Below are 26,096 nucleotides of genomic sequence, written 5' to 3'. Positions count from 1 at the left end.
TTCTCTTGGGAATGAAGAGAAGAGCAGACTTAAGTGAGGGCAGGCACAGAATTACACCGGGCAATCTTGGCACCCACCAGCTGCAGATCACGCTGCCGATGTGGAGCAGTAGATCACCTTTCAGGGGGGTGCCGGGAAGAGGAGTCCCAGGAGGGAGCTCCAGTACTGGCGGCCACCGAAGGAGGGGACCACTTCTCCGGCGGGGGCGGGGGAGCAGCACCCGAAGGGGTGGGTATGGGTACTGAGGGGGAGGGGAAGAGGGGGGAGGGGAAGAGGGGGGAGGGGAAGAGGGGGGAGGGGAAGAGGGGGGAGGGGAAGAGGGGGGAGGGGAAGAGGGGGGAGGGGAAGAGGGGGGAGGGGAAGAGGGGGGAGGGGAAGAGGGGGGAGGGGAAGAGGGGGGAGGGGAAGAGGGGGGAGGGGAAGAGGGGGGAGGGGAAGAGGGGGGAGGGGAAGAGGGGGGAGGGGAAGAGGGGGGAGGGGAAGAGGGGGGAGGGGAAGAGGGGGGAGGGGAAGAGGGGGGAGGGGAAGAGGGGGGAGGGGAAGAGGGGGGAGGGGAAGAGGGGGGAGGGGAAGAGGGGGGAGGGGAAGAGGGAGGAGGGGAAGAGGGAGGAGGGGAAGAGGGGGGGCTGGAGGAATGGGGCGAATGGGGAGGGGTTGGGAAGAGGAGGGAGTAGCAGAGGGAATGGACGTAATTGAAGAAAAAGTAAAGGTCATAGACACAGGATGGAGCTGGTCATATTTTTGACCAGCCTCAGTTTAGGTGAGCCGATCTAAGGTTTTGTACTCTTGAATCTTTCTTTCTTTCACAAACACCAGGCATGTAGATGAGCGTGGTGAATGCTGTCCATTCCAACTTACACCCATTGGCGGGGGAGCACAGGCACACCCCTCATGGAGGGGATTGGTGGTGCAGCGGGAAGACATGTCCAAACCTTAAGCATTTAAAACATCTCATCAGTGGTGGAATATAAGGTTTTACATCACACTGCTACACCATTACCTTGACCGTCTCTGGGAGGACATCCCCCCTGAAGGCCAGGATAAAGGCGGCTGTAGTGATGCGATTGTTTGGAGGGCCTCGCTGCTCACGGCGGATAAAATGAACCCCTCACTGCTCGAGGTTAGCACGGAGCTCCTTGTCAGTTTGTAGAAGAAGATCTCTGCGGAAAATAATGCCCTGTACAGAGTTCAAAGATTGGTGGGGCATGACGGAGACTGGGACGTCACTGAGATGGTCACAAGCACGTACGCCATATTGGGCAGCCCAAGATGTCTTGATGAGCAAAGCACCGGATCGCATTTTACTCATCGATTCAACTTTGCCATACTTATCTTCAATCGTCTCCACAAAAAACAAAGGCTTGGTCATGGCAAAACTACCGCCATACGTCCTGGTACAAACCAGGTACCGAGGGAAGGGTTTCAACCCAAGCTGGTGAGCTTGTCCCTCCTCCCAGGAGGTTGCCAGGGAGGGGAAGGCCGAACGATTAGAAGGAGTGTCACATCTGCTACCATTCTTAGAGACGGCCATGGAATGGCCAGGATGGTGAAGCTTTTGTTACTTCATGCACAAGGCGTCTGCCCTAGTACCACCCACTCCAATCAGGGACTTGCCCCGCGGGCGCCACCCAGCCACAGCAAGAGCCGTCTAGCACAGCGGCCATTGCCGGGAGTTCTGGTGCCCCAAAACGATTAGGATCGACTCCTGGGCATACACGAGGCATTAACAGCTCCAGTACTAGTAGTGTGATCCCTGCAGTTTCAGGGGGCTCAGCCAAGTGGGTACTTAACAGCCCCACCACATGGACTGGCTACCGTGCTGGTGACCTAGCAGGAGGGCGCGAGCCAGGGTGCAAAGGGAAAGGGGAGGGGAGGGGGAAAGGAACCTGCACCATGGAAGCTAGGAAGGGAGTTCATCCCCAAATGGGTCACATTGAATGGAAAATTTTGGAAATGGAGATCAAACCCCAAGGAGACCAAAACCGCCATAAAGAACATGGAAACAGCAAACTAAACAAGAGCACAGACCAAAAGAAAGCCAGGAGGATAGCCACGCCAACATAAAAAAGTCCACCAAGAGGGAAAAGAGGGGTCAGGGACAAAGGAGCAAGGGTAGAGAGGGAGAGGAACAGGGATGGTAATAAAGCCTTCAAAGGAAAGGAAAGGAGACTGCAATAGCTTGGGGTCCCATGCGCACCATAAATGTACCCACAAAAGGAATGTGGTCCCCCTGGGGGGTCAACTGAAGGGAAGACGATTGGGATGGTAGGGGAAAGGTGTGGTACCTCTTAAAAATAATGCTTGGACTCATAAGGCACATATCATGTTGGAAATATTAGCAAAGAGGGATGGCAGTTTCTACTTCATGCTGCTTACAGCCCTGATCTTCCCCTTCCAGATATTTATCTGTTTGGTCTGATGAAAGTTTGGGTGGCATCAACGTCAATGACAATAAAGGACCAAAGAAAAAAAGTACAGAAGTCATCATGACATCAATATAAATTCTTTGCTGGAGTGATAAGACGACTCATAAGAAGATGAGATATGTACTTAAGTTGGTAGGGACTAGTGGAAAAACAGACAATAATACTTTTGACTTCATTTTTTGCTGTACAGCTATTTGTATGTTTAATTATTGAACGACCCTGGTATTATAATGATATATTGTAAACATTTGTCATAATATATGGTGAGAGGATCTTAGTAAGGACCTACAGAACATTCTCACAGCAAATAAATAAAAATAACGCTTACAAATTGATTCCAAGTTTAAGTTTTCCCCTGACTCTTCTCTGCTGCCTTGGAAGGCTCTTCCACAAAAATCTAATGATTCTGGTAACTTACTTACTAATTAATAGGTTGGTGCTTAAGTTTTACATGTTGGTATTTTGGTTGTTATGGGTTTATTTATCAACTGTCATTTTTTATTTGTGGTTCACAGTTGCTATCTGAGTTTACATATTGTAATTTGGAGATAGTAAGTGGACCTGCAGACACTAGAAAATTACAAACACGAAATCCTTAAGAATAAACCGAACAAAAAGTACCAAAAAATCTGGAACTGAATATTAGACCTACATAGCACAAAGGAAAACAAAGATACCAGGCACCCCCCTTCCCCTCTTCCACCTCAAAAACCAAAATAACCATTGCTGAAAACATTGCCACACACACTCATGCCTAGTTTGAGAAGCACAGACTTGGCTCAATGTCATAATTTCTGTGCACTGCTGATACTTCAAACATTCTGTCGACTGGCCATATTGTCACCCATAGAAGCAACCAACCAATGACTAATAAACTTTGCTGTAACATCTGTAGGTAGTATAAAAAAAACTTTCAAACCATGAGCAACATGACAAACTAACAATTTCAAATCAAAAAATAAGTCAGTAGTCAATAACTAATGACACTGAAATAACATACTGCAAAGGCAGCAAAAAACAAACTCCCACAACAGTAAGTAACACGAAGCACTAAGGTCAATACTGAACTATCATCATTCACAAACAATTTAGAAACAGGAAGATTAATAATTATCAACTGGCACTGAATGAACGCATAAAGGTATTGACAAAGAGAATGTCATCAGCATGTTATGCCTTGCAGTGACATACTATTAATTTAACTCAATTTTTATATTAATTTGTAACTCAATTTTTAGCTATGGAGTTCTGTTCTGGGGATCAAAATCACAAAACGAACAATTTTCCAATTGAAGAAAAGGACTGTCTGGAAACAATTAAAAGTTGTAGTTGGGTTCACTGTCATGAATTAAAAAAAAAAAAAAAAACAACCTAGGTATTTTTACTGTACCAAGAGAACTGATCTACCAGTCTGTTGTACACAGTGGAAAAAAACATTAGTACAAAAGTCATAAATAGTTCTACACACAACCGTGGCACAAGAGCTAGTTTGGACTTACATTTGCCACGAAAGAACACATAAAAAATTTTAAACAGTATCTTTTACAAAGAATTAGACTGTATGAAAATTTGCCTACGGAAATGAGAGAAGCAAAAATACATTTAGGCTACTTAAAAAGACAGCCGAAGTGTAGCTCTTAAATATTGCATCTATACAGTTAAAGATTGCTTCCAGAATTCAAAGCAGGGTTAATAGTGCAAAAAAGGTGATTGCTGGTGCATAATAGACCTGCTAATGCCTCACCATTCTTTTCAATTTCAGTCTCTCACTCATGAGGAGATGCCAAACCACTTTTTCAGACAGATTGAGAGGAAGACATGGAAATCTAACAGAGGTGTAGCAGCATGGTTGTTATCCTAGAGTCAGCTGCAGGTATATGGCACTGTGTGCAGTGAAAAATGTGAAGAGGCTAAATGAACAATGTGTAATTATTTTTTTATATTACTAAACTAAATTGTCCTAAGACATACAAAATTAAAAGAACCGTATGTTCGTTATAACTGACAGAAGTACATAGTGCACTTGTTAAGACATTGATGTCAGTTTTAGGTGGATGGAGATTCAGCTGAGTGTGGAAATCCTTGTTTACGATTTCTATGGGCTTCATCTGATGATTTACTGATGATGTGGCACAAGACATTATACACAGGAAAACAGGAAGTGAACAGGAGTCTGAAAATATTTTTTGTCTTTATATTATTCGTTAGGAATTAAGGCTGTGGTGACAAGACTGATGCAATGCTGCAGATTATGCTGAAAGTTAAAATTTGTTGTGAGTAGGGAGAGTAACACATTCTGTCCATAACCATCAACTGTGGCATAATAAAAATCAGTAAATCAATGAAAGGTTTACTACTGCCACTAGAAAATAGATAACGTAAATGGAAATTTTATTTACCAGTATATTCTAATGTAGCATCCAGAGGATCAATCCAGACGGAAATATCAGTTGCAGGAACATACTCATCACTCGAAGGAACTGTTTCTAAGATTTTCGAATTGTCAAGCGAAGGGATACCTGTACAGTCTTTGTTTTTCTCTTCAGAAATAACCTGTAACGCATAAAATATGAATTTAAAAATTTTAAGCACCATTACAAAGACATATCTGTACAAAAATTATCCCAACAATTTTATACTGTATTTATTTCCTGCCAAGTCCAAGACTTAGTAATTCGCTCCATAAAATGCGTAGACTACATAACATGAATCTAGTCTAACTACAGATAAAAATTTTTCATTGTTCAAAAATTCGGTGAGTTAACCTAATTATACCGTTGGTAACTAAGTCATTGCTTTTCCTGGCCCTTCTTTCATAAAAAGACTCATTTACCTTTATTGTCGGATATTCTTCTTTTAAACCATAATACATTACACAGTGGGAATTATAATCTGCTTTCGTAACAACATTTTTTGCGCCTTCTTTGGTTTTTCCTTTGCTTGTTTCTCCAATGTCAGTGTCCTTCCTGATTTCAGCAACTTTTCTACCTCCTCCTTCTGCCAGCAATATACAATCACTAAGGAGTTTTCGAAGACTAATATTGTTTTGCGACACTGTAGGTTCTTTTTTACTGCTGTCATAAGACCTCAGAAGATTCGTGTTTAATGATACGAAGAATAAAATCGACAAGGCCACAATAATAAATACTCCTAATGGATTGAGCCTTACAGTCCCACCAAACATTGTTATGTAGTATCTCTTAAAAAATATTAAACGAAATCAGTTTTGAAATGTTCATTTCAAAGTTTAAAAACATTTTATTAGTTTGAATGGAAAACTCAATGGCGGTACACTTGACAAATTACTTCGCTGGATGAAACCATTTACTACTAGAAGTCTAACGTTACGTTTCACAGTAATTCTGATCACACATGACACGCATACGCGTCAACTTACTTAACGCGGCGTGATAGGCAATTCTTCTGTCACAGATCTCAGCTGACCGGAAGGAGAAGCATGGCGTCGATGTCACCGTCGGAGGTACTGTTGTGATTTACAATTAAAGTAGCGCGTACTCGATGTTCCGATATACGAAGTATTGTACTTGGTAACATTGGGTATTGCATTTTACTATAATTCTTGTTGTTTGCCCGAATGTTAGTATGTATTGCGAATGTCGTAAAAGCGAATGTTTGATGCATATGGGAAAACAAGTGAAGTTAAGGTTAATATTATTGGAATGTTTTCGTGCAAAAATCCTCGCAGATATCAAGTTTGTGTCCCTTGGTGAAGTTGGGGAATAATTGATGATCTCCCAGTTAATCGGTGCTTGGCTTCGAAGCGTATTTCTCAAAATGTTGGCGAAATGCCCGAAGTTCTAATTGCGTCCAGGTGTTGCTCTGTTTCGCACTGTGTAAGAACTGATTTGTTTGTGATGCAACACATTATATTGTAACAGGCAAACTTTGCAAACAATGTGAGTCATAATAGGTTTGTTAGTAAATACGTTATGGGTGAATAATTACACAAACGAATATGAATGCTATAGTGACATTGTTTGATTCCTCAGATTCAGTCCAATAGACTTTGTCAGAATGCTTAACTTTTTGATTATTTTTAATAGGAAAATTTACATAATATATTTGTTGCGTATTCATGATTGTGTTGGTTATTTGTAGCAGTTTTTCTAACGAATAAAATGGGTTTGGCGAAAAGAGGCGTTGCGGCTTTTCCCTTAACAATTTACGTCACACAGGTACCGTCGGTGTATTAGATAATTTGTTATACTGTTTTTTCTCATATAAACATGGCTGCTTTTTTCCCTTAGTGTGTGAGAAGGGTGGAAGCGTACAAGTTCTAATATAGCCCTAATAGTCTTGTCTTTGGATTGTTAAAATTGTATTATGTAGTTCCAAAATATGTAACTAACACTCTCAAAAATATATGAATTATTTCCATTAATATCTTGTATTTAATGAATAAAAGATTTGTAGAATGTCTACCAATGCCATTACTCTGACTACCTTCTTGTCAATTACGAAAATATCATTTTCTTGCTTTGCTACCCTCTGTATTAAACCATGTATTTGAACACACTGAAAAAATTATGTTTTTATGTACTCTTAAAGTGATACATTTCTTCAACATATGTATTATTCTTGACAAGTAACTGTTATGATCTTTTACAGAACCCAAAGAAATTCTGGTCATATGTAAAGACTGTTAGTGGCACAAAAGTTAGTGTGTAGTCCCTAGCGAATGAGACAAGAACTGGAATTGAGGGTAGCAAAGTAAAAACTGAAATGCTTAAGTCAATTTTCAAATGTTCTTTTACAAAGGAAAAACCTGGAGAATTGCCCCAATTTATTCCTCATAGTACTGAAAAGATGGATGAAATAGTGTCAGTGGTATTGAGAAAAAGCTGAAATCATTGAAATGGGAAAAAAGCACCAGGGCCCAATGGAATCTCTATAAGATTGTATACTGAATTTGCGGCTGAGTTAGCCCTTCATCTAACAATAATCTATTGTAGATCCCTTGAAGGAAAAAAAGGTGCACACTTCTTGGAAAAAAAGCACAAGTCATAGGCCTAATTATATCTATCCAATTAAATTAGTTTGTCAAAAATTGATTGCTTTCATTGTTGTAGATATGAAGGTGAGCTCTTCCTTTGATGACCCAATGTCTTCACAAACTTCTCTGGCTCTACTGTGTTCTTCACCAACTCTACTTCCTCACACAGTGCATAGGTTATGTCATTAATGCTTCAGCAGTTGTCATTTCAGCACCAGGGCACATTGCACATTCCTGTAACCAACATTTATCTTGCGGCTCTTGACATATACATAAAAGAATCAGATCCATCTCTGCTGTGTACTTCTTTCTTGTGACACTGCTGATGGTGAAACAAGTTTGAAATTAGTGCAGTAAATATGTGTGCATACTTCCTTCACTGAGCTAAGAATGGTGGTGTATTACTGTAAAGATTCTGCATCGAACAAATATGTTTGTCTCCAATGCCTCACCGCACCCAATGCCGCAGACCCACCTTTCATCTTCTTCCTAAGATCGACAAACCCAATCATCCTGGTCGTCCTATAGTTGCTGGCTTCAAAGCACCCACCAAACATATGTCTGCCTTAGTTGATCAGCAGCTGCAACCCATAGTACAAAGACTTCCCTCCTATATCAGAGATACCAACCGCTTCCTAGGTCGTCTGAAATTCGTGCCTGTCCTACTCCCTCCACACACCTTGTTTTTCACCAGTGATGCCACCTCCCTCTATACCAACATCCCTATGTACATGATCTGTCTGCTGCTGAAAATTTCCTCAGTCAGAGGCCACCGTATTCCAAACCCATGAAGTCCTTCGTACTCATCTTAATCAACTTTTTATATTGACCAACTACTACTTCACCTTTGAGGGGCAGACTTACAAACAGATCAGGGATACGACCATGGGAACCAGGATGGCCCCTTCCTATGCCGACCTTTTCCTGGGTCGCTTGAAAAGGGACTTTCATTGGATACGTAAGTCTACAGGCCCTGGTTTGGTATAGTACAATTCATGACATCTTTACCATATGGACTCACAGTGTGACTGACCTGTTAAAATTCCTGAATCTCCAAATACCTTCTCCCATTCAAATTTTATGTGGTCATATGCCGAATCCCATGCCACTTTCCTTGCTGTTGATCTCGTCATCACCAGGTGCCAGCTATACACTTTTGTCCACATTAAACCTACTGACAAACAACAGTACTTACATTTCGATGTTTCCATCCTTTCCATGTCGGGCATTCCCTCCCATACAGCCTTGACATTCGAGGCAAACATATTTGTTCGGATGCAGATACTGTACAACGATACACCACCATTCTCACCTCACCTTTGCCTTCATTGGACATAATTACCCCCAGCCTTATGGCTCCTGCCCCTGTCACTGTACCCACACATTAGTTCTTCATTTCGACTTTGCTGAGAACTGGTCAGTTGCTTTGCAGAATGAAATTCAAAGTTACCACTGGCACACATCACACATATCAGTATTCTCATGGGATGCTCATTTCCTTGAAATACCACACTGTTTTGCTATTGTCAGTGACGATCTCATTCATGACAGTCCACATGCATGCTACGCTGTCAGCATGATGATTGATGACACAGAATCTAGAGACCATGCATTTTGTAAACATGTATGTGTCTGATGGTGTAGCATCTCATTTTAAAAACTGCTTTCAGCCTTATGAGCTTGGTGAAGACTGTAGTACTGGAATTAAGACAAAAAAAAATTGATATTTTCAGCAATTGGCCATGGAAAAAGTGCATGTGATGGGGCAGGAGATCTCTGTAGATATCTAGCAACAAGATTTAATCTCCAGCAAGAAACTGTTGAACTGAGAGATGCTACTGGATTTGTACACACCACATCAACATTAGTAACAAACATGAAACTCTTAATTCTAAATGAAAGTACATTAAGGGACTTCTGTTTTAAAAAGGAGAAAAGAGTGGTCTGCTATGAAACCTGTGGTAGGAATTCAATCAAGTCACTACTGGGTTGCATACCAGAATATCACATACATTGCAAGACCTGTTCTCCCTTAAACACAACCTGTTACTGTGTGTGAAAGGCAGAGACCGCACTGTACATTTTCTCACTCTTTTTTAATGTTGTAAAGTAATTATTTTGATTCATAAATACCAGTTTTACCTGACATTTACTTAAAATTGAGTGGTCAGTTTAAATATTTAAATGTCCATGATTTTTTTTTTTTTTTGACCTTGAGAGTAGAGCTAGGTATACCTAAAAAATTTCTAACATTTTGTACTCTGATTGTACATTTCCTGAGTACAATGACCAACTAATGTACCATGAAACTTTTGAGCATTTAGGATGGGGGCTTTGGAGAAAATAATTTCTAAATAGCCAAAAAATATCACATTCTTTCATCTTTATGTTCAGATATTTTGACTGTTCAAGAATTTCATGCATTAATGTCATAGCTGACAGCAGTCCTTCCATTTTATCATTTCTCAAGACAGTTAACATCTTGTGACTATCCGTATTTTCAAACTATAATTTTGAATTTTCCGAAAGGTTACAAATTTTCATAGTTTATTTTTCCAAAAAATGAAAAAGAGTTCAGAAGTGTGTGTATATATTAATCACGTCTCACAGTATTGGGAACAAAGTATTAATTGAAAATAAATTCAGATATCTATCACTTTTGGTTTCTTTATTACAGTTTTTCAATTTTCTCTTTCGTTACAACATTTTCACAAATACCCTAATTTAGAGAGTTTTGTAGCATTTCAACAAATCGTCAGAAAACCAAAATATTGTACTTTTCAAGAGGTGTCATGTGGAACTTCATTTTTTCCTGCAAACTTTGAAATAGTGATGTGACACGTTCACTGTTGACCAGTACGATTTGAGATGAAATCGCTAATGAGTTCATTCAATCGTCTCTCACAAGTATTATTATGGACATCTACATGAAGGGTCACTAGCCAACAACTTCATTTAGATTTATGCTTCAGGCCAAAAGACATAAAAGACCCAATTATTTTATGATTACTATTCAGTGATGAACTAATTCCAGAGTTTAGAAATCATTTACAATGATCAGTCATGTATTAAGGGCCAAACGGTCTATACCTACATGCACATGCGGTAGTGAACAACAGTCGAGTTTTTGGAGTCTTCCTGTCCTGCGTACACAAGTCTTTCTTATTTACAGCAAGTCTCTGAGCTGTTTACAAGATTTAACTTACAGCTGTCCCCAACAGCCACTGGATTATGGTTTGTCTCCTAGCTTTAAAACACGGGAAAGTAGATCATAATTCTACAGATGTGTAGCCATGTCAGAATTGCAGGAAACAAACTCACACATATCATTTAGTTAAAGAGGCTACCAAAAAGGATGTGCTAGAATTAAAGGTACTGGACCCTGACTTGTGGAGGAACCTTTACCAAAACTTCCAGTGTCATTGAATAGGAAGTGGTATGGTGTAGCTACTACTTATAAACTGCACATCATAAAATACAGTAATGCCTGTCTTATGTGGTACACAGAAGTGTGAATTTTACCATAAGATAAATAAGATTTTCCTGACCAGGTTCATAGTCAGGGGTCATTATCTGCTGTGCATTGGATATCATTGTACAGAACATGTATTATAATTGTGGAACATACTTTATGTTCATGTATTATGACTTTTTGGAGAACAACAAGATGTTGTGAAACTCAGCTCACTTGTTTCATCCATGAGATCCAGAGGAACATAAATATTGGTGTTCATGTTGATGCCATGTTTCTTGACTTCAGAAAGGCACTTACTACGCTCCCACACAGTCATTTAATGAAAAAAATACAAGCTCACTGAATAGTTAACCATAATTATGACTGGATTCAGAACTTCACTGCAGAAAGAACTCGACTTGCCACTCAACAGAACAAAATTGACAAATACAGAGGTAATTTCAATAGTACCCCAGGGAAGGATTGTAGGACTATTACTATTGACAATACACAGGATGTACATAAAGTCCAGGAGCACTTTCAATTATTTATTGCACAAGAACTAAACATTGTACAGATACATATTGCATTTCGAAGAGAAACTCTGAAAGTGTTTTTCACAAACATTTGTTATGTGAACTATGAGTGACCCAGCAGATATCAGTATGATAATCGAATTCTTGCCATACCTGTCCCAGCATGGTATAATCGACTGTGGCAGTCGCTTCCCATATTCTCTCCCGGAGCTCTGCTACATCACATGGTAGAGGTGATACATACACCAGCTCTTTAATTTGTCCCCACAGAAAAAAGTCACACGGAGTGAGATCTGGTGATTGGGGAGGAAATTTCGTGAAACAGCTGTCCCCTTATGTAGCACAGCCGATCCATTGATGCGGCAGCTCTGTGTTCAGGTACCCACGAACTTCACGATGATAATGGGGTGGAGTCCCATCCTGCTGAAAGATGAAGTCACAGGACTTTACACACTGTCATTGGAGGCATTTAAAGTTCATGGGATGTATGACGCACCAGTTTCTGTGGACTCCTTATGAATGTCTCTTGTATGTACTCCACATTCACTTCAGTGACACTGGGACATCCACTTCTCTTTGCTGGGCACAAGCAACCCATCTTAACAAAATTGTTGTGCCAATGGTAAATGGCCTTCCTTGTTGATGGCTTCTTAATATACTTGGTTTAAACATCCATTGAACAGCTGTAGCACACTTGTTTTTGTCAAACTCCGACACACAGAAAACTCGCTCCGCACCTGATTCTGCGATGTTTGCGACTGGCACTAACTATCAACAAATTACCAAACTACGCTGTGGCAGTATACATAAAAAAAAAAAAAAAACTTTCAGGTTTTCTCTTCAAAATGACATGTGTATGATATCTAAACAATGTTTGGTTCTTGTGCAATAAATGATTGAAAGTGTTCCCAGACTTTATGTACACTTTGTACATGTTGGACATGTGTATGATATCTAAACAATGTTTGGTTCTTGTGCAATAAATGATTGAAAGTGTTCCCAGACTTTATGTACACTTTGTACATGTTGGCTAATGTTGTGAATAATATCAGAAGCTCTGTGAGGCTTTTTGCAGATGATGCTGTTGTCTTTAAGAAGGTAGCAACACCAGAAGACTATAGCGAACTGAAAGAGCTGCAGAGAATTTTTGATTGTTGTAGGAATTGGCAGTTGAGTCGGAATGACCACATAAAACAGGTAGTCAGAAAACATGCCAGACTAAGATTTGTAGCAATAATCTTCATCAAATAAAACACGTGTTCAACCACTCTTATGTATTGTTCACCAGTCTGGGGCCCTTCACGGGTTGGATCAATAGAGATAGACAACATCCAATGAAGACTAGAACATTATGTCACTGAATCATGTAGTAGTTGCAAGAATGTTGTGGAAATGTTCAACAAACTCCAGTGGGAGACTCTACAAGAGGGGAATTGTGCTTCTCAGAGAGTTTCCCTATTGAAATTCATAGAAAGCATGTTTTGGGAAAAGTTAGGCAGTCATATTACTTCCTTGCAAAATGACCACAATATGAAACATGAGAAATTATAACTAATACTGATGTTTACTGACAATAAACCTTCCTGCATGCCATTCATAACTGGAACACGGTAAGGAAAGAACAGATAGTGGTGCTAGAAATACCCTCCACCAACACTTTAAGGTGGCTTGCAGAGTATATATTTATGTAGAATAGTCTGCATACTACAGAATAGTCAGTCTCAATGCAATATTTGTGATGCTACAAGCTTGATCTACTTGTTTGTCACATCACTTATCAGACATTTCACTTTTTGTCACTTGACTGCTAGTATGAACAGAAATATATTGGCAAAAATGTCTCATTAATAGACATTCAATTCCATGTTTTGAAGTGTGGAAGCTCTTAGTTCAGATCTATGTTGTGTCATAAAATATGCTTTTCGTAGCAGTGATTTGTCCAAATTTTTCAAATTTCAGTCATTTAGTTGTGATTCTATTGGTCGTATGTGGCAACTATTCCATGTTCTCCTATAGGTGCTACAGTTTTCTATTCATCAACAAAATTTTAAAATTCTATCAAGCTGGCACCCATGATGTTAAATGTAGACAGCCAAGCAAAATGAGGATTATAGTGAAGAATTTAGAGGTATTAAATGAAACATGCAGATGACAAGAACGTTGTTTGTTTGCAGCAACACAGGAAGTAGTGATATTCCATGAAGGACTTCCCTGCCATATTTATATGGGAAGTAGTGATTAGCAGGCACATGGAAGTCTTCATAGAGGCAGAAGTCTGGTGGATAAGAAATTTGACTTTCACATGCCATCTTTTGGACCAGGCTTTCTCAAATTGGGGAAGCCACGTAAAACAATCAATTTTTAATAGTTAGAACCATTTTTCTGTTTTTATATTATTTATACTGTATGAGTGATGATTAATTTCTTAACTTTCATCATGTGTCTTAAAAACTGTTAAGAAAATATCTAAAGTTGACTCCCATCTTCTGTTTCAGAGACGCCTTCAGAAAGAACTTATGTCACTTATGAAAGAGCCCCCTCCAGGAGTTACTGTAGATGCTGAAGGAGCAGGACAGAACCTCAATCAGTAAGTTCAAATGTATTAAAATACAAAACAAAAATACACTTCATGAGGAGTTATTACAACAACCCAGTACTTCTCTTCAAGAGATGCAATTCCAAGAACTTCCAGTAGCCACTTTTAAAAGTAGAAAAAACTGTTCCCAGTTGCTAGGTAATCTTCTATCACATTCATTTCTCTTCTGTCATGAGATCTGTATTCTTAACTTCTCTTCTTTGTGCAAATTACAAGTTTTTTATATTAGCGAATGAAATGTTTAAATAATCTACACACTGCTGATTTAAAACTCTCACAACATATATTGTGATATTATCCTTTCTAACATAAAAAATCACTTCGTTTCATCTCGTCTGCTCATCAGTATGGTGGAAAATGACCACTTATTTTTTCTCTGTGAGCTGCCACCAAACTCCCCCTCCCCTCCCCTCCCCTCCCCTGCCCTCCTCTCCCCTCTGCTCCGCTCCTCTCCCCTCCCCACTCACTTACTATGGTGCCCCAGCCTTTGCAGCACTGCATCCTCTTTCTTTGCTGCAAACCTACACTTAGACCATCTCTTACCAGCTCTTACTTTCAATCAGATGGTCCTTTTGGTGCAGACACATCGTGGACTTTGTTCATGATTTTGGACTTGATTTCCAGTTTCACTCTTCACCTTCCATTAACCATTATATTGTGCCCATTATTGGGTTTCACCTACCATTTTTTCCACATTTTACATTAGTGTGTATCGTGCAGTGAAGGTTGCGCACTGTGGTGTGTGTTCTGTCTCTATGACCTTCCACCCTGGCACCCTTCCTTCTGGTTGTCATGCACCCAAATCCTGGCATGGTAGCCATCTCATTGTGTGATTGGGAGGGAAGGGTTGTCAAGAACCTGCACGATGGTAGCCTCCTGACGTGCAGGGCTCATACTGTAGGTGCCTCCACTGTACTCCCCCCATATATGCCATGAAGTACCGTATTTACTCGAATCTAAGCCGCACTTTTTTTCCGGTTTTTGTAATCCAAAAAACCGCCTGCGGCTTAGAATCAAGTGCAAAGCAAGCGGAAGTTCTGAAAAATGTTGGTAGGTGCCGCCACAACTAACTTCTGCCGTCGAATATATGTAGCACTACAAGGGGATGCTTTGTAGGCACAGAGATAAATACTGGCGCCAAAATCTCTGCGTCAGTAAATAAATTAAAAAAAAAAAAAAAAAAAAAGGTGGAAGACGAGCTTTTTTCTCCGCCCCGAGTTTCGACCACTGCATTTTCGTACATTATCCAACGAAGTAAATACAAATTCCGTATTGTTCATCTTCGAATGTAGCAGAATTTCAATGTACTACGAAAATCCGACTGGCGAGACTGTTTGGGATGTTTGTCAGTATGGCCAACTCTACGTGTTGAATTTTTTACTACCTGTGAGAAGAGGTGGTTGCTAATAGGAACCTGACGAAATGTGAATCACATGCAGTATTCTCTTCACCATAAGAATAATATGAATGTAAACATTATGCCACGTATTCTTTCGTGTTTGCTGCTATTTCATTTAAATCCTATCTGCCTAATAAACTACGAAACTAGAGTGAGACAACAGCAAACGCGGAAGAATATACGTATCGTGTCATGTTTACATTCGTATTTTTCTTATGCCTAATAGTGATACAGTCAGAAATTAAGCACGGCAACTGATTAGATTTTTAAATCTAAGATGACTAATTCCTGTGCAGAATTTGACGTACTAGAGAAGCGGCCGCAAAGATTTTCAAACGGAGAAAAATTTTCGCCTAACTCTCGTTCAGAACATATTCTATCATATGTAGTCTATTATTTGGTTCTTGTTGATCATTATCAAAGAAAGCAGTGTAAGTAACAACAAATAGCAGTCTCTTGCCATTGTTTCGCTAGTGAGACGATTCCTCTCTTTTTTTTTTTAATTGTAAGTGGCGGTAGCGCGCACAAAAGCAAGCCATGCCGCGCGCGGCGACAGGCCGTAAACACGCACTATCAGAATGAGACAAACAATGCATGACACAGTACAGTAATGCATTTTCAGCTCAGAGTGACGTTAACACCTATAACAAAGAAAACGGCACTTATCAGATCAAAGCAAAATAAGCAATCGATTCAAACCAGACGAAGCACGTGAAAAGGAAGGGTACCCGTATAAATATGGACGGAGCGCCTGACGTATAGCAATGGCTACCTGGTAAAACTTAACTGTTAAGCTTACGACTCGAACCAAACTCCTGTAGCTGTATCGTCATTCATTCGACCTAAATTGTGTCTCGTATTACAATGGACCAACTTTGTTTTGATTTGGAGGTGCGGCCTAAAACTTTTCTCTCCCCTTGAATTTCGAGTCTCAAATTTCAGGTGCGGCTTAGATTCGGGAAAATTTTTTTCCTCGATTTCGAGTCTCATTTTTCGGGTGCGGCTTAGATTCGAGTGCGTCTTAGATTCGAGTAAATACGGTATGTGCCCATCATGACAGGGGCACGCGGAATCCCGGCAGTGGATTACTGGCCAAGTAGCCATTGCTGTGGCTGGGTGGCACCCTTGGGGAGTGCCCCCATTCAGAGTGGGTGACACCATGGCAGATAGTTCGCACATGAAGCGACTTAAACTTTCTCCTGCTGGTTGTCACATTTCCCAAGCACTGTCTCCGCTTGGAAATGCCTCGTATGATGCAACGGAGTACGATTCCATTGTGTTCCCTTCCCTGGCAACACTGTGGGAGGAACACAGGACTAGATGACAAGGGGCAAAATCCTCCCCCCAATACCACATTTGTACCAGGACTGACGAGGACACCTTTTTGGCAACAAAATCTTTACTTTTTGTTTAGGGCAAATAATGGGAAGTAGCAGCTACCTCAAAGATAACTGGTGGTTCCCTCCTGATTAAAATGTTGTCTCCTGCCCAGTCACAGGCACTGCTCTCTTGTGAAAAGTTGGGTAACATTCCTGTGACGTGTCACTCCCCACGAGTGTCTCAATAAGGCCCAGGGCATCGTCTTTCACTGTGATCTTTGACAATATGACAATTAGCTGTGGGCCAACTTAGAGAGCTAGGGTGTGCGCTTCATCTGTCGTGTCCATTGGGGACCAAGAGAAAACAGAGATGGTACTGGGGCCTTCATATTGGCATTTGAGGGTGATAAGTTGCCTGAGAAGGTCAAGGTGATGGTCTACCAGTGTGATGTGAAACCTTATCTTCCTCCTCCTATGAAACACTTTGGATGTACAAACTTCTGACTTATGTCTTCCCATTGTGCCAGCAACCCTGTCTGCAGGGATTGTGGACGTCTTCTGCACTTGAACATTCCATATGCCCGTCCCCCACCTGTGTAAACCTCAGTGAGCTCCACTCTCTCTGTTCACCAGAATGCTCCATCTTTAACTGTAAAAAGAAAATCCAAGAGTATAAGACTCTGGACAAGCTCACATATCAAGAGGCCAGAAAAAAGTAGGAGTGTCTTAATCCCATACAAATGACTCGGTCGTATGCTATAGCTTTTTACAGTGCTTTCATCTGTTGCCCCTCTTACAGTGAGCCCTCAAAGCTGCCCGCTAATATCTCCCCCCCCCCCCCCCCCCCCTATGGCTGAAGGCCCCTCTGGTGCTTAAACTGCACTCGCTTTAGGAGCATTGACTCCCCACCTGCCGGGGATTCTGGTCCCCATCCCGTAGCTGGAGGTGTCATCCTCCTCTGGCTTCTCTAGCTAAGAAGAGGTCCAGAGGGCCTCTACCTCCCATGGTTTATACTGCTCTATAGCCAGACAGGAGCCAGTGACTGAAGGAACCACAGGCTGCTGGCTGTGGGCTTCTCGTTCTTCCTCGGTCCCTGAAAGGGACCTTTTCAGTCCCCATCTTATGAGGAGGAGGAGGACAAGAAGTAGTCCTCTGAGATGAAGGAAACTCTGGTGGCCCCCATGACCCTGTGCCTAATGTGGCAATCCCAGTGGCCCCTGAGGCACCAGATCTCCCCAGGCGGTGTGCTGCAGAACCTGTGTCAGTGGGATCCTCTGACATCTCAACAGGTGGTAGCACATGACCCTGGGTCATGCCTCCCCCCCCCCCCCCTCCGCCTTCCCTCCATGGTCGCTTCATGCCCCTACAGTAAACAGACAGTGGAACTACAAAAGATTTTTTCCACCAACTGGCTGAGCTATGGCAGCTTTTAAGCACTTACACTGTATTCTGTATCGCCATCCAGCAACTCTGACCCCTGCCCTTCATGGCCACTGAGATTATTTTAAGAATCATACCGACTGTGAGAGGGTATCAGGTGGAGTTTTTATGTACAAGGTGTGTTTAAAAAGAAACTGAACTTTTGCTGTATTAGCTTTATTGCTTATTAACATTTTAAGCACTGTCCCTTTCAAAATAGTCCCCTCTACTGACAGTATACCATCCCCATTGTGTCTTCCAGGTTTGGAATGCCTCCTGGACCACCTTTTGTCGGATAGTGCGCAGGTTTTTCATCACACCCACGTCTCTACGCCTGTTACGATGTTCTCAAGAAAGTTTTTATTGTCGTTAACAGTGGCAAGCAGTTCCTCGCACATTTCAACATGGATGTGTTTCTGATCTTGTCAACAAACGTGGTATGAATTTTGCACTGACATGATGCATCTACAGTTTTTCACTCAAAGCTTGGTGGCATAATCCTTCACTGAAGCCGACCTCTTCAGCAACTTCCCAAATTGTTAAATGATGATTTCCGTGAATCACAGCACAAATGCTATCCACATAGCCGTGATCTGTTGTTGTGGATGGGCGTCCAGACTTGGAATTGGCACAGACCGACATTCTGCCCTATTGAAAATGTTTAAACTGCTTGTAGCACTACATGCAACTCGCACAGCCCTCCCTGTATGCTTGGCTAAGCATTTGAAATGTCTCTGTGAAAGTTTTGCAAAGTTTGTAGCAAAACTTCACACATACACTTTGTTCTTCAAGTTCCTTCATTGCACTAATCCGACGAGCAGGCTGTACACTTACTTACTTCAGCGGCTAATTGTCCAAGTGACACGAGGCAAATTGCAGTTAGCTGTCTAAACCTGCTGCTAAGTGGTCTCAGTATCCACAGTGCGCTCTTTGATGGTTGGTGCGCTATTTCAAAAGTTCGGTTTCTTTTTGAACACACCTCGTATCTGCTGGGTCCTATATACAGTGACCTTGTGCCTCTAGATACACCTTTGGAGGCTGTGGCTGTTTCGGTAAGGACACATCAGGATTTTACCGTTGTAATGTTAATCTCCCTCTTATGCTGTCATGTCCCAGGACGTACGGTCTACATTACTCTCTCAGCTCCCCCCACCGTTCCTTGTCTTGGGTGACTTCAAAGCCCGTAACTCTTTGTTTGGTGCTACAGTGATCACTTGGTGTGGTAAAGACATAGAATCTTTACTGGTAAGGCTTGATCTTTGCCTCTTGAACTCTGGTTCCAACATGCACTTCAGTGTGGCCCACAGAATTTATTCGGTGGCCAATGACCTTTCCTTTTTCAGCCCTCGTATTCTACCATCTATCCACTGTAAGGTCCATGACGACCTATGTGGCAGTGACCACTAAACAATCTTTTCTCTCCCTCAGCATTGCAACCCTGGATGCCTACATATATGTGTTCTCTGTAATGCTGATGGGGATGTATTCATCACCGCTGTCATCGTTAGCTCCCCACCACAAGGCAGTATCAATGCAGCTGTTCAGCATACAACAGCAGCTGTTCTTTTGGCAGCCAACCAAGCCATCCCCTCTTCCTAGGAATCCCACTATTGGAAGATGGTGCCCTGGTGGATCCCACAGATTGCTGTGGCATTAGAGATCGTAGGCAGGCTCTCCAACTCCATGAGAGGCACCCTTTACTGGAGCACCTCATTACTTTTAAAGGGCTCTGTGCCCATGTCTGCTACCTCATAAAACAACAAAAGCAAGAATCCTGTGAATGGTATCTTTCCATCATTGGATCATAGGTATGGGCAAAGATCAGACACCTTTACGGCTTCCAGTCCCCTGCAGGTCTATCAAGTACTTTAGAGGTGCTGTTTATACTGATCCTGACATATTGCCGAATGTTTTGCTGAGCATTATGCTCGCGCATCTGCATCTGAAAACTATGACCCCACCTTTCGGCTCATGACACTGAGGCTGGTGCGAATGTGCTTTTCTCTTACTACCTGTCACCTGGAGCCATATAATGCTCCATTCTTTGAGTAGGAACTCTCCAGTACCCTAGCCCAGTGCCCTGATGCAGCCCTAGGGCCAGATTACATCCAAATCTAAATGTTGAAACATCTCTCAGTGGATTGTCAGTGTCAGATCCTTGCCCTCTTTAAACAGATCTGGAATGAGGCCGAGTTCCCATCTCAGTGGTGAGGAAGTGGATAGTTTCGGTACAGAAACAGGGTAAGAACCCCCTAGACATAGATAGTTATCAGCCAGTCAGCCTTACCGACATTCTCTGTAAGCTGCATGGTGAGCAAGCAGCTGTGTTGGCTCTTTGAGTCTCGGTGCCTTTTGGCGGCATCTCAGGGCGGTTTCGGCAAAGGCCACTCCACTGCTGATAATTTGATTCAGCTGGAGTCAACCAGCCGGACGGCCTTTGCACTTCATCAGCACCTCATCACTATGTTTTTTTTTTTACCTACAGAAGGCTCATGACACGACATCCTTACTATGTTAACATGAGTGTGGTCTCTGCCCCCCCCCCTCCCCCTTTTTTTTTTTTTTTTCCTCCTCCAAGAACTTCACATGTTCAATTGGGTGCTTTACTCAGTACCCCCAACATTCTAGAGAACGGGCTCCTGCATTTCTCTGGGCTGAGCGGCCCCCCTCCTTCTGGTCATCAGTGGTTTAGTGGCAGCTGTGGGGTCTTCGGTATTGCCCCCTTACAGGCCAATGACTTTTGCTTTCATTGTTACTCCTTCAACATGGGTGATGCTGAGCAGTGTCCACAGGACGCAATACAAAAGGTGCAGTCATATGCTGTTACCCATGGCTTTCAGTTTCAGCTGCCAAGACTCGTGTCATGCTGTTCGGTCGCCATCATACTGCCCACCCACACCCAGAGTTTACCTAACCAGTCAATTTTTTGTAGCTAAGACGCACCACTGTTTGCAGCTGGTCTTTGATTCCTGGCTGATGTGGCTTCCCCACCTTCGCCAACTTAAGTTAAAGTGCCGGCGACACCTCAAGACACTTTGCTGCCTCAATAACACTAGCTGGGGTGCAGATCGCTCTACCATTTTGTGGCTCCTATAAAACCCTGTTTCTGTCCCGACTTGATTATAAGAATCTTGCCTATTGTTCAGCATCACCCTCATTATTGCGGGTACTGGACACCATTCATCATTTTGAGGTCGGTCGAAAACTAGCCTTGTGAACAGCCTATCAGTAGAGTCCCTCCATTACCTATCAAGTGCCAGTAACAGCAGCTGAATTATGCTACATGTATTTTCTGTATCTCTGAACATCCCAACTACCATGTCTTTTTTCCTGGAAGGAAGCTCCACCTCCCAAAACAGCGACCCAGAACTGGGTTTACAATCTCTCAACACCTCCATTGTGTCTGTTTGGAACTGCAACTTCCTCAACTGTTGCCTCTGGTCAGTGAGCAATCGCATCTGTCCCCATGGCTTGTGCCCCAACCTCGGATTTGTCTCAAAGTTTCATTTGGGCCAAAAGATTCATAGAACTTAAAATTTTTCCCTGCCTATTCTTGCCTGCCCTTGAAATGCATCCAGATGGGAAGTGGTATTCACAGATGGTTCAACAGTCAATGGATGAACAGTCATTGCATACACACATGCATGGTGCAGTGAACTTCACTTGCAGCCAAATGGCCATAGTGTCTTCACTGCTAAATGGATGACTAGTCCTTAGCCATGTACAGTCTTGCATTTACAAGAGTATCCTAATCCATAGTGACTTCCTTAGCGGACTTCAGACTATGGACCAGTACTACCCTAATCACCCACTGGTTACTGTTATCCAGGAGTTTGTCTCTGACCTCCATCAAACTGTATAGACAGTCATTATCATTTGCACCCCCGGTCATGTTATGACTTTGGGAAATGAATGAGCTGGCCACAAGGATGTCAGTTCTGGAAAATGGGGTCTCACAACTGACCTTTGTTTTATATGCCAATGATTGCTGAAAGATGGAAGTTCAGAATGGGCTGCCCCGATCTCCCCAAACTGAAAACAATTTATGAGACCATGACCCCCTGAAATTTTCCCCCGTGTCCTTATCGAAAGAAATTCTCCATCCTCTGTTGACTTCTCATGAGCCCTACTTGGCTGACCCATGGGTGATTTGATGCAGCATCTTAATCTTCCTGATGGGCTATTAATACTTAATCTGGTGTTACATTTTGCTTGCAAAGGTAGGGCTTTTTGGCTGCATTGATTACCTGAGGGGTTGGTGGGGCACTCCAGTCTCCTCCCTACCCCCTCTGCCCCAGGTGTCTCGTCAGCCTTGATCAGTGGCCCACCCTGACCTATACCCTTCCCATCTTTTTATTCTCTTTAGACGTTTTTATTTCTTGATTTTAATGCCAGGTCTTGACCGATTTTCTGTGTGCTGTATTTTTTCTGACCTTTTATCTCTGTCTTTTTTGTGTTAGTTACACTTAGCCTTTCCGGAATTTGCCTTTCACTTCCTTATTTTGATGGCCACACTTGCTTCCTCACTTAGTGGTTCATCGGACTGAAGACGTTGCAGTATAGCCCATTTCACTCCAAACTGACCAACCAACCACCTCTCTCTCCCAAAACCCCGCCTCTCTCTGCCACTCCTCCCCCCCCCTGCCTCTCTCTGCCACTCCCCCCCACGCCTCTCTCTGCCACTCACACCCCCCCCCGCCGCTCTCTGCCACTCCCCCCCCCGCCGGACTCTGCCACTCTCCCCCCCCCCACCTGCCTCTGCCACTCCCCCCCCCGCCGGACTCTGCCACTCTCCCCCCCCCCGCCGGTCTCTGCCACTCTCCCCCCCCCCCGCCGGTCTCTGCCACTCCCAAGCCCCGCCCGTCCCTGCCACTCCGCCCCCGCCGGTCCCTGCCACTCCCAAGCCCCGCCCGTCCCTGCCACTCCGCCCCCGCCGGTCCCTGCCACTCCCCCCCATCCCCGCCGGTCCCTGCCACTCCCCCCCCCCCCGCCGTCCTCTGCCACTCCCCCCCCCCGCCGTCCTCTGCCACTCCCCCCCCCCCCGCCGGAGTCTGCCACTCCCCCCCCCCCCCCCCGCCGGCCTCTGCCACTCCCCCCCGCCGGCCTCTGCCACACACACACTTGCCGGTCCCCCCCCCCCACTGGTCTCTCCCACCCCGCCGGTGTCTCCCCCCCGCCGGTCTCTCTCCCCCCCGCCGGTCTCTCTCCCCCCCGCCGGTCTCTCTCCCCCCCGCCGGTCTCTCTCCCCCCCGCCGGTCTCTCTCCCCCCCGCCGGTCTCTCTCCCCCCCGCCGGTCTCTCTCCCCCCCGCCGGTCTCTCCCCCCCCTCCGGTCTCTGCCACTCCCCCCCCCTCCGGTCTCTGCCACTCCCCCCCCCCCGCCGGTCTCTGCCACTCCCCCCCGCCGGTCTCTGCCACTCCCCCCCCCGCCGGTCTCTGCCACTCCCCCCCCCGCCGGTCTCTGCCACTCCCCCCCCCAGCCGGTCTCTGCCACTCCCCCCCGCCGGTCTCTGCCACTACCCCCCCCCCTCGTCTCTGCCACTCCCCCCCTCCCGGTCTCTGCCACTACCTCCCCCCCCCCGCCGGTCTCTGCCACTCCCCCCCCCGCCCACACCCATACCCCTCTGCCAACCCCTACCCTCACTCACACCCTGCCCCTCGTGCACCCCCCCCTACCCCCTCTCTCTCGCTCGCTCACCCCCTACCTCCTCTCGGTCGCTCACCCCCTACCCCCTCCGGCTCACTCAGCCCTTTCTGCCCCCCCTCTTCCCGCCTCCTTCTTCCCACCTCGCCCTTGCGCCCCATCCCCATGTTGCGCCACACCCCTCTCGCTGCTGCCCATCGCCCGTATGTGTGCCCCTTGTGGGTCCAGGGGTTAGAATAGGCTCTAGGTATTCACGCCTGTGTAAGATGCGACTCTCACGTTTCGGCGCTTGTGGTGGTGCCCTGTAGGGTTTGGCCTCCATTTTCAAAATTTTCGTGAAGAATGAGCCAATTGGGAAGGGTACCTTACATGGTGCATTGTGTCCATCATGTGCTGAGACCTGTTGCAAGGTAGTGGACTTGTTTGCTTGGTTGCACCTGATACCCAGCATGGTAGCCAGCCCTTTAAGGTTGGGCTGCCAAGTACCCTGTTGGTTGTAGCTACCTGACCACATAGGGATCACTCTGGTGATGCCTGCACCGTTAACCCTCCACATATGCCAGGGGCCCCCCTGGGGCATTGGGGCTCCAGCAAAGGAGGGCCCCTGGTCGGAGTGGGTGGCATCAGGGTGGTTGAAGCGTAGTACATCATCTCTTGCTGGTGGTCAAGCACCAGCAGTCTCTAAGCATTCACGGGCTCAATTCAGTGCACAGAAGTACAATCCCAAATTGTTCCCCTCTTTGGCCATACCATGGGAGAAATGTCAGGCTAAGCATGGCAGCAGCTCTTATTGGCCCTGTACCTTGTATGTTTGAGAGCTGATGGGGAATCTTTTAAGATGATGAAGCCTCAGTTTTTTGTTGAGCATTTAGAGGACAAGTTTTGGGAGATGGAGGGCTTGCCCAAAATGAGATCTGGATCAGTCTGGATCAAAACAGCATCCAGTCACGGGTGTTAATTGCTTGTGACAAGCTGGTGGATGTTTCTGTAACCATCACACCCCATAAGAGCTTAAATATGGTCATATTTGTCTTTTGCAGTCCGACGATGAGCTGCGCCAATTTAGAACAGCGGGGTGCACATTTCGTTTGGCGTGTCCACTGGGGTTCGAAGGATAATCTGGTTGCCACCAGTGCCTTCATCTTTTCTTTCGAGGGTGATACATTACCCAAGAAGATCAACGTGATGGCCTGCTGCTATGATGTAAAACCCTGTATCCCCCCGCCAATGCAGTGCTTTAAATGTAGGAAGTTTGGTCATATGTCTTCCTGCTGTACTACCAGCTTCACATGTCGAGATTGCGTCACCCATCGCATCCCAATTCTCCATGTGCCACACCTCCCGTCTGTGTCAGCTGTGTAGAGCACCATTCGCCTTGCTCGTCAGACTGCAAGATTCTCCAGAAAGAAAGGAAAATCATGGAGTACAAGATCCTGGACCGACTGACCTATACTGAGGCTAAGAAGAAATTTGAACACCTACATCCTGTATGCATGACATCGTCTTATGCCGCTGCTACAACAGTTCTAGCCCCATCAGCTCCAACCCTTGATGGTGGGGAGCACTTCCCTCCCTGTTACTCCTGCGCCACCTATTTCGGGAGCAACACCCCTCCAACCATCGGGAATGGCCGTCCCCACTTCTAAGCTAGAGAAGAGTACATCTTCAGTTGTTCTCGCTAGGAATGGGTCTCTTGGGTAATTCGCTTCCCAGGTTTCTGCTAGTGGGAAAGATGACACCCTCCAGTGGCTGAAGAGCCCAAAAGCAGCTGGTCGCAGGGTTTCACACTCATCCTCAGTCCCAGAGACTGAATCAGTGAAGTCCTCCCAGCCAGGGAAACCCAAGGAGCAGCAAGAGAAATCCAAAAAGAAGGCCCCCAATACCAAGGGAATTGCCATGGCTCCCACACCACCACTACCTCGAAGCTTTGCGTCTGCGGATGAGGTGGAGATTCTGGCGTCCACTGACGACCTAGATCTAGCCAGACCCTCAGACGAAATGGATATAGACTGCGCAGGCAAAAAGTCAGTGGCAGCAGGTGACCCTGAGGCGTAAACTGCCTCATTGAATGTTCCATGCCTTCCCAGTCTCACAATGATGCCATCCTCCAGGGGAATTGTGGTGGTATTTCCACCACCTGGCTGAGCTACGGCAACTGTTATGCTTTACATCTGCTTTCTGCATTGCCCTCCAGGAGACCTGGTTGCTGGCAATATGTACCCCCCTGCCCTCCGTAGTTATAAGGGATACTACAGGAGCTGTAGTGACTGTAATCGAAAGTCAGGTAGAGT

The 26,096-nt window shown here is 44.4% G+C and overlaps 2 protein-coding genes across 4 annotated transcripts in view; one reads left to right on the top strand and one right to left on the bottom strand.

Moving 5' to 3' along the window:
* Positions 1 to 5,616, bottom strand: part of LOC126175348 (inositol monophosphatase 3) — a 40,938-nt gene extending 35,322 nt beyond the window's left edge. The window contains exons 1-2 of the mRNA XM_049922077.1: positions 5,260 to 5,616; positions 4,826 to 4,979 (exon numbers count right to left, since the gene is read on the bottom strand). Of these exons, the coding sequence (XP_049778034.1) occupies positions 4,826 to 4,979; positions 5,260 to 5,610 (505 nt within the window). The 5' untranslated portion in view covers positions 5,611 to 5,616. The remainder of the gene's footprint in view (positions 1 to 4,825; positions 4,980 to 5,259) is intronic.
* A 159-nt stretch (positions 5,617 to 5,775) lies between these two features.
* LOC126175349 (ubiquitin-conjugating enzyme E2 W) overlaps positions 5,776 to 26,096 on the top strand; it is an 82,167-nt gene continuing 61,846 nt past the window's right edge. The window contains exons 1-2 of one of the 3 annotated variants that reach the window (XM_049922078.1): positions 5,776 to 5,907; positions 13,926 to 14,017. In XM_049922078.1, the coding sequence (XP_049778035.1) occupies positions 5,884 to 5,907; positions 13,926 to 14,017 (116 nt within the window). In that variant the 5' untranslated portion in view covers positions 5,776 to 5,883. Of the gene's footprint in view, positions 5,908 to 5,961; positions 5,985 to 6,137; positions 6,344 to 13,925; positions 14,018 to 26,096 lie in introns of those variants that run through there. The other 2 variants (XM_049922082.1, XM_049922079.1) reach the window with 2 other exon arrangements.

This window comes from Schistocerca cancellata, chromosome 3 (genome assembly GCF_023864275.1).
Source record: "Schistocerca cancellata isolate TAMUIC-IGC-003103 chromosome 3, iqSchCanc2.1, whole genome shotgun sequence".
NCBI classification, from domain to species: domain Eukaryota; kingdom Metazoa; phylum Arthropoda; class Insecta; order Orthoptera; family Acrididae; genus Schistocerca; species Schistocerca cancellata.
The sequence above is the reverse complement of the archived record's forward strand: the minus strand, read 5'-3'. Positions and strand labels throughout refer to the sequence as shown.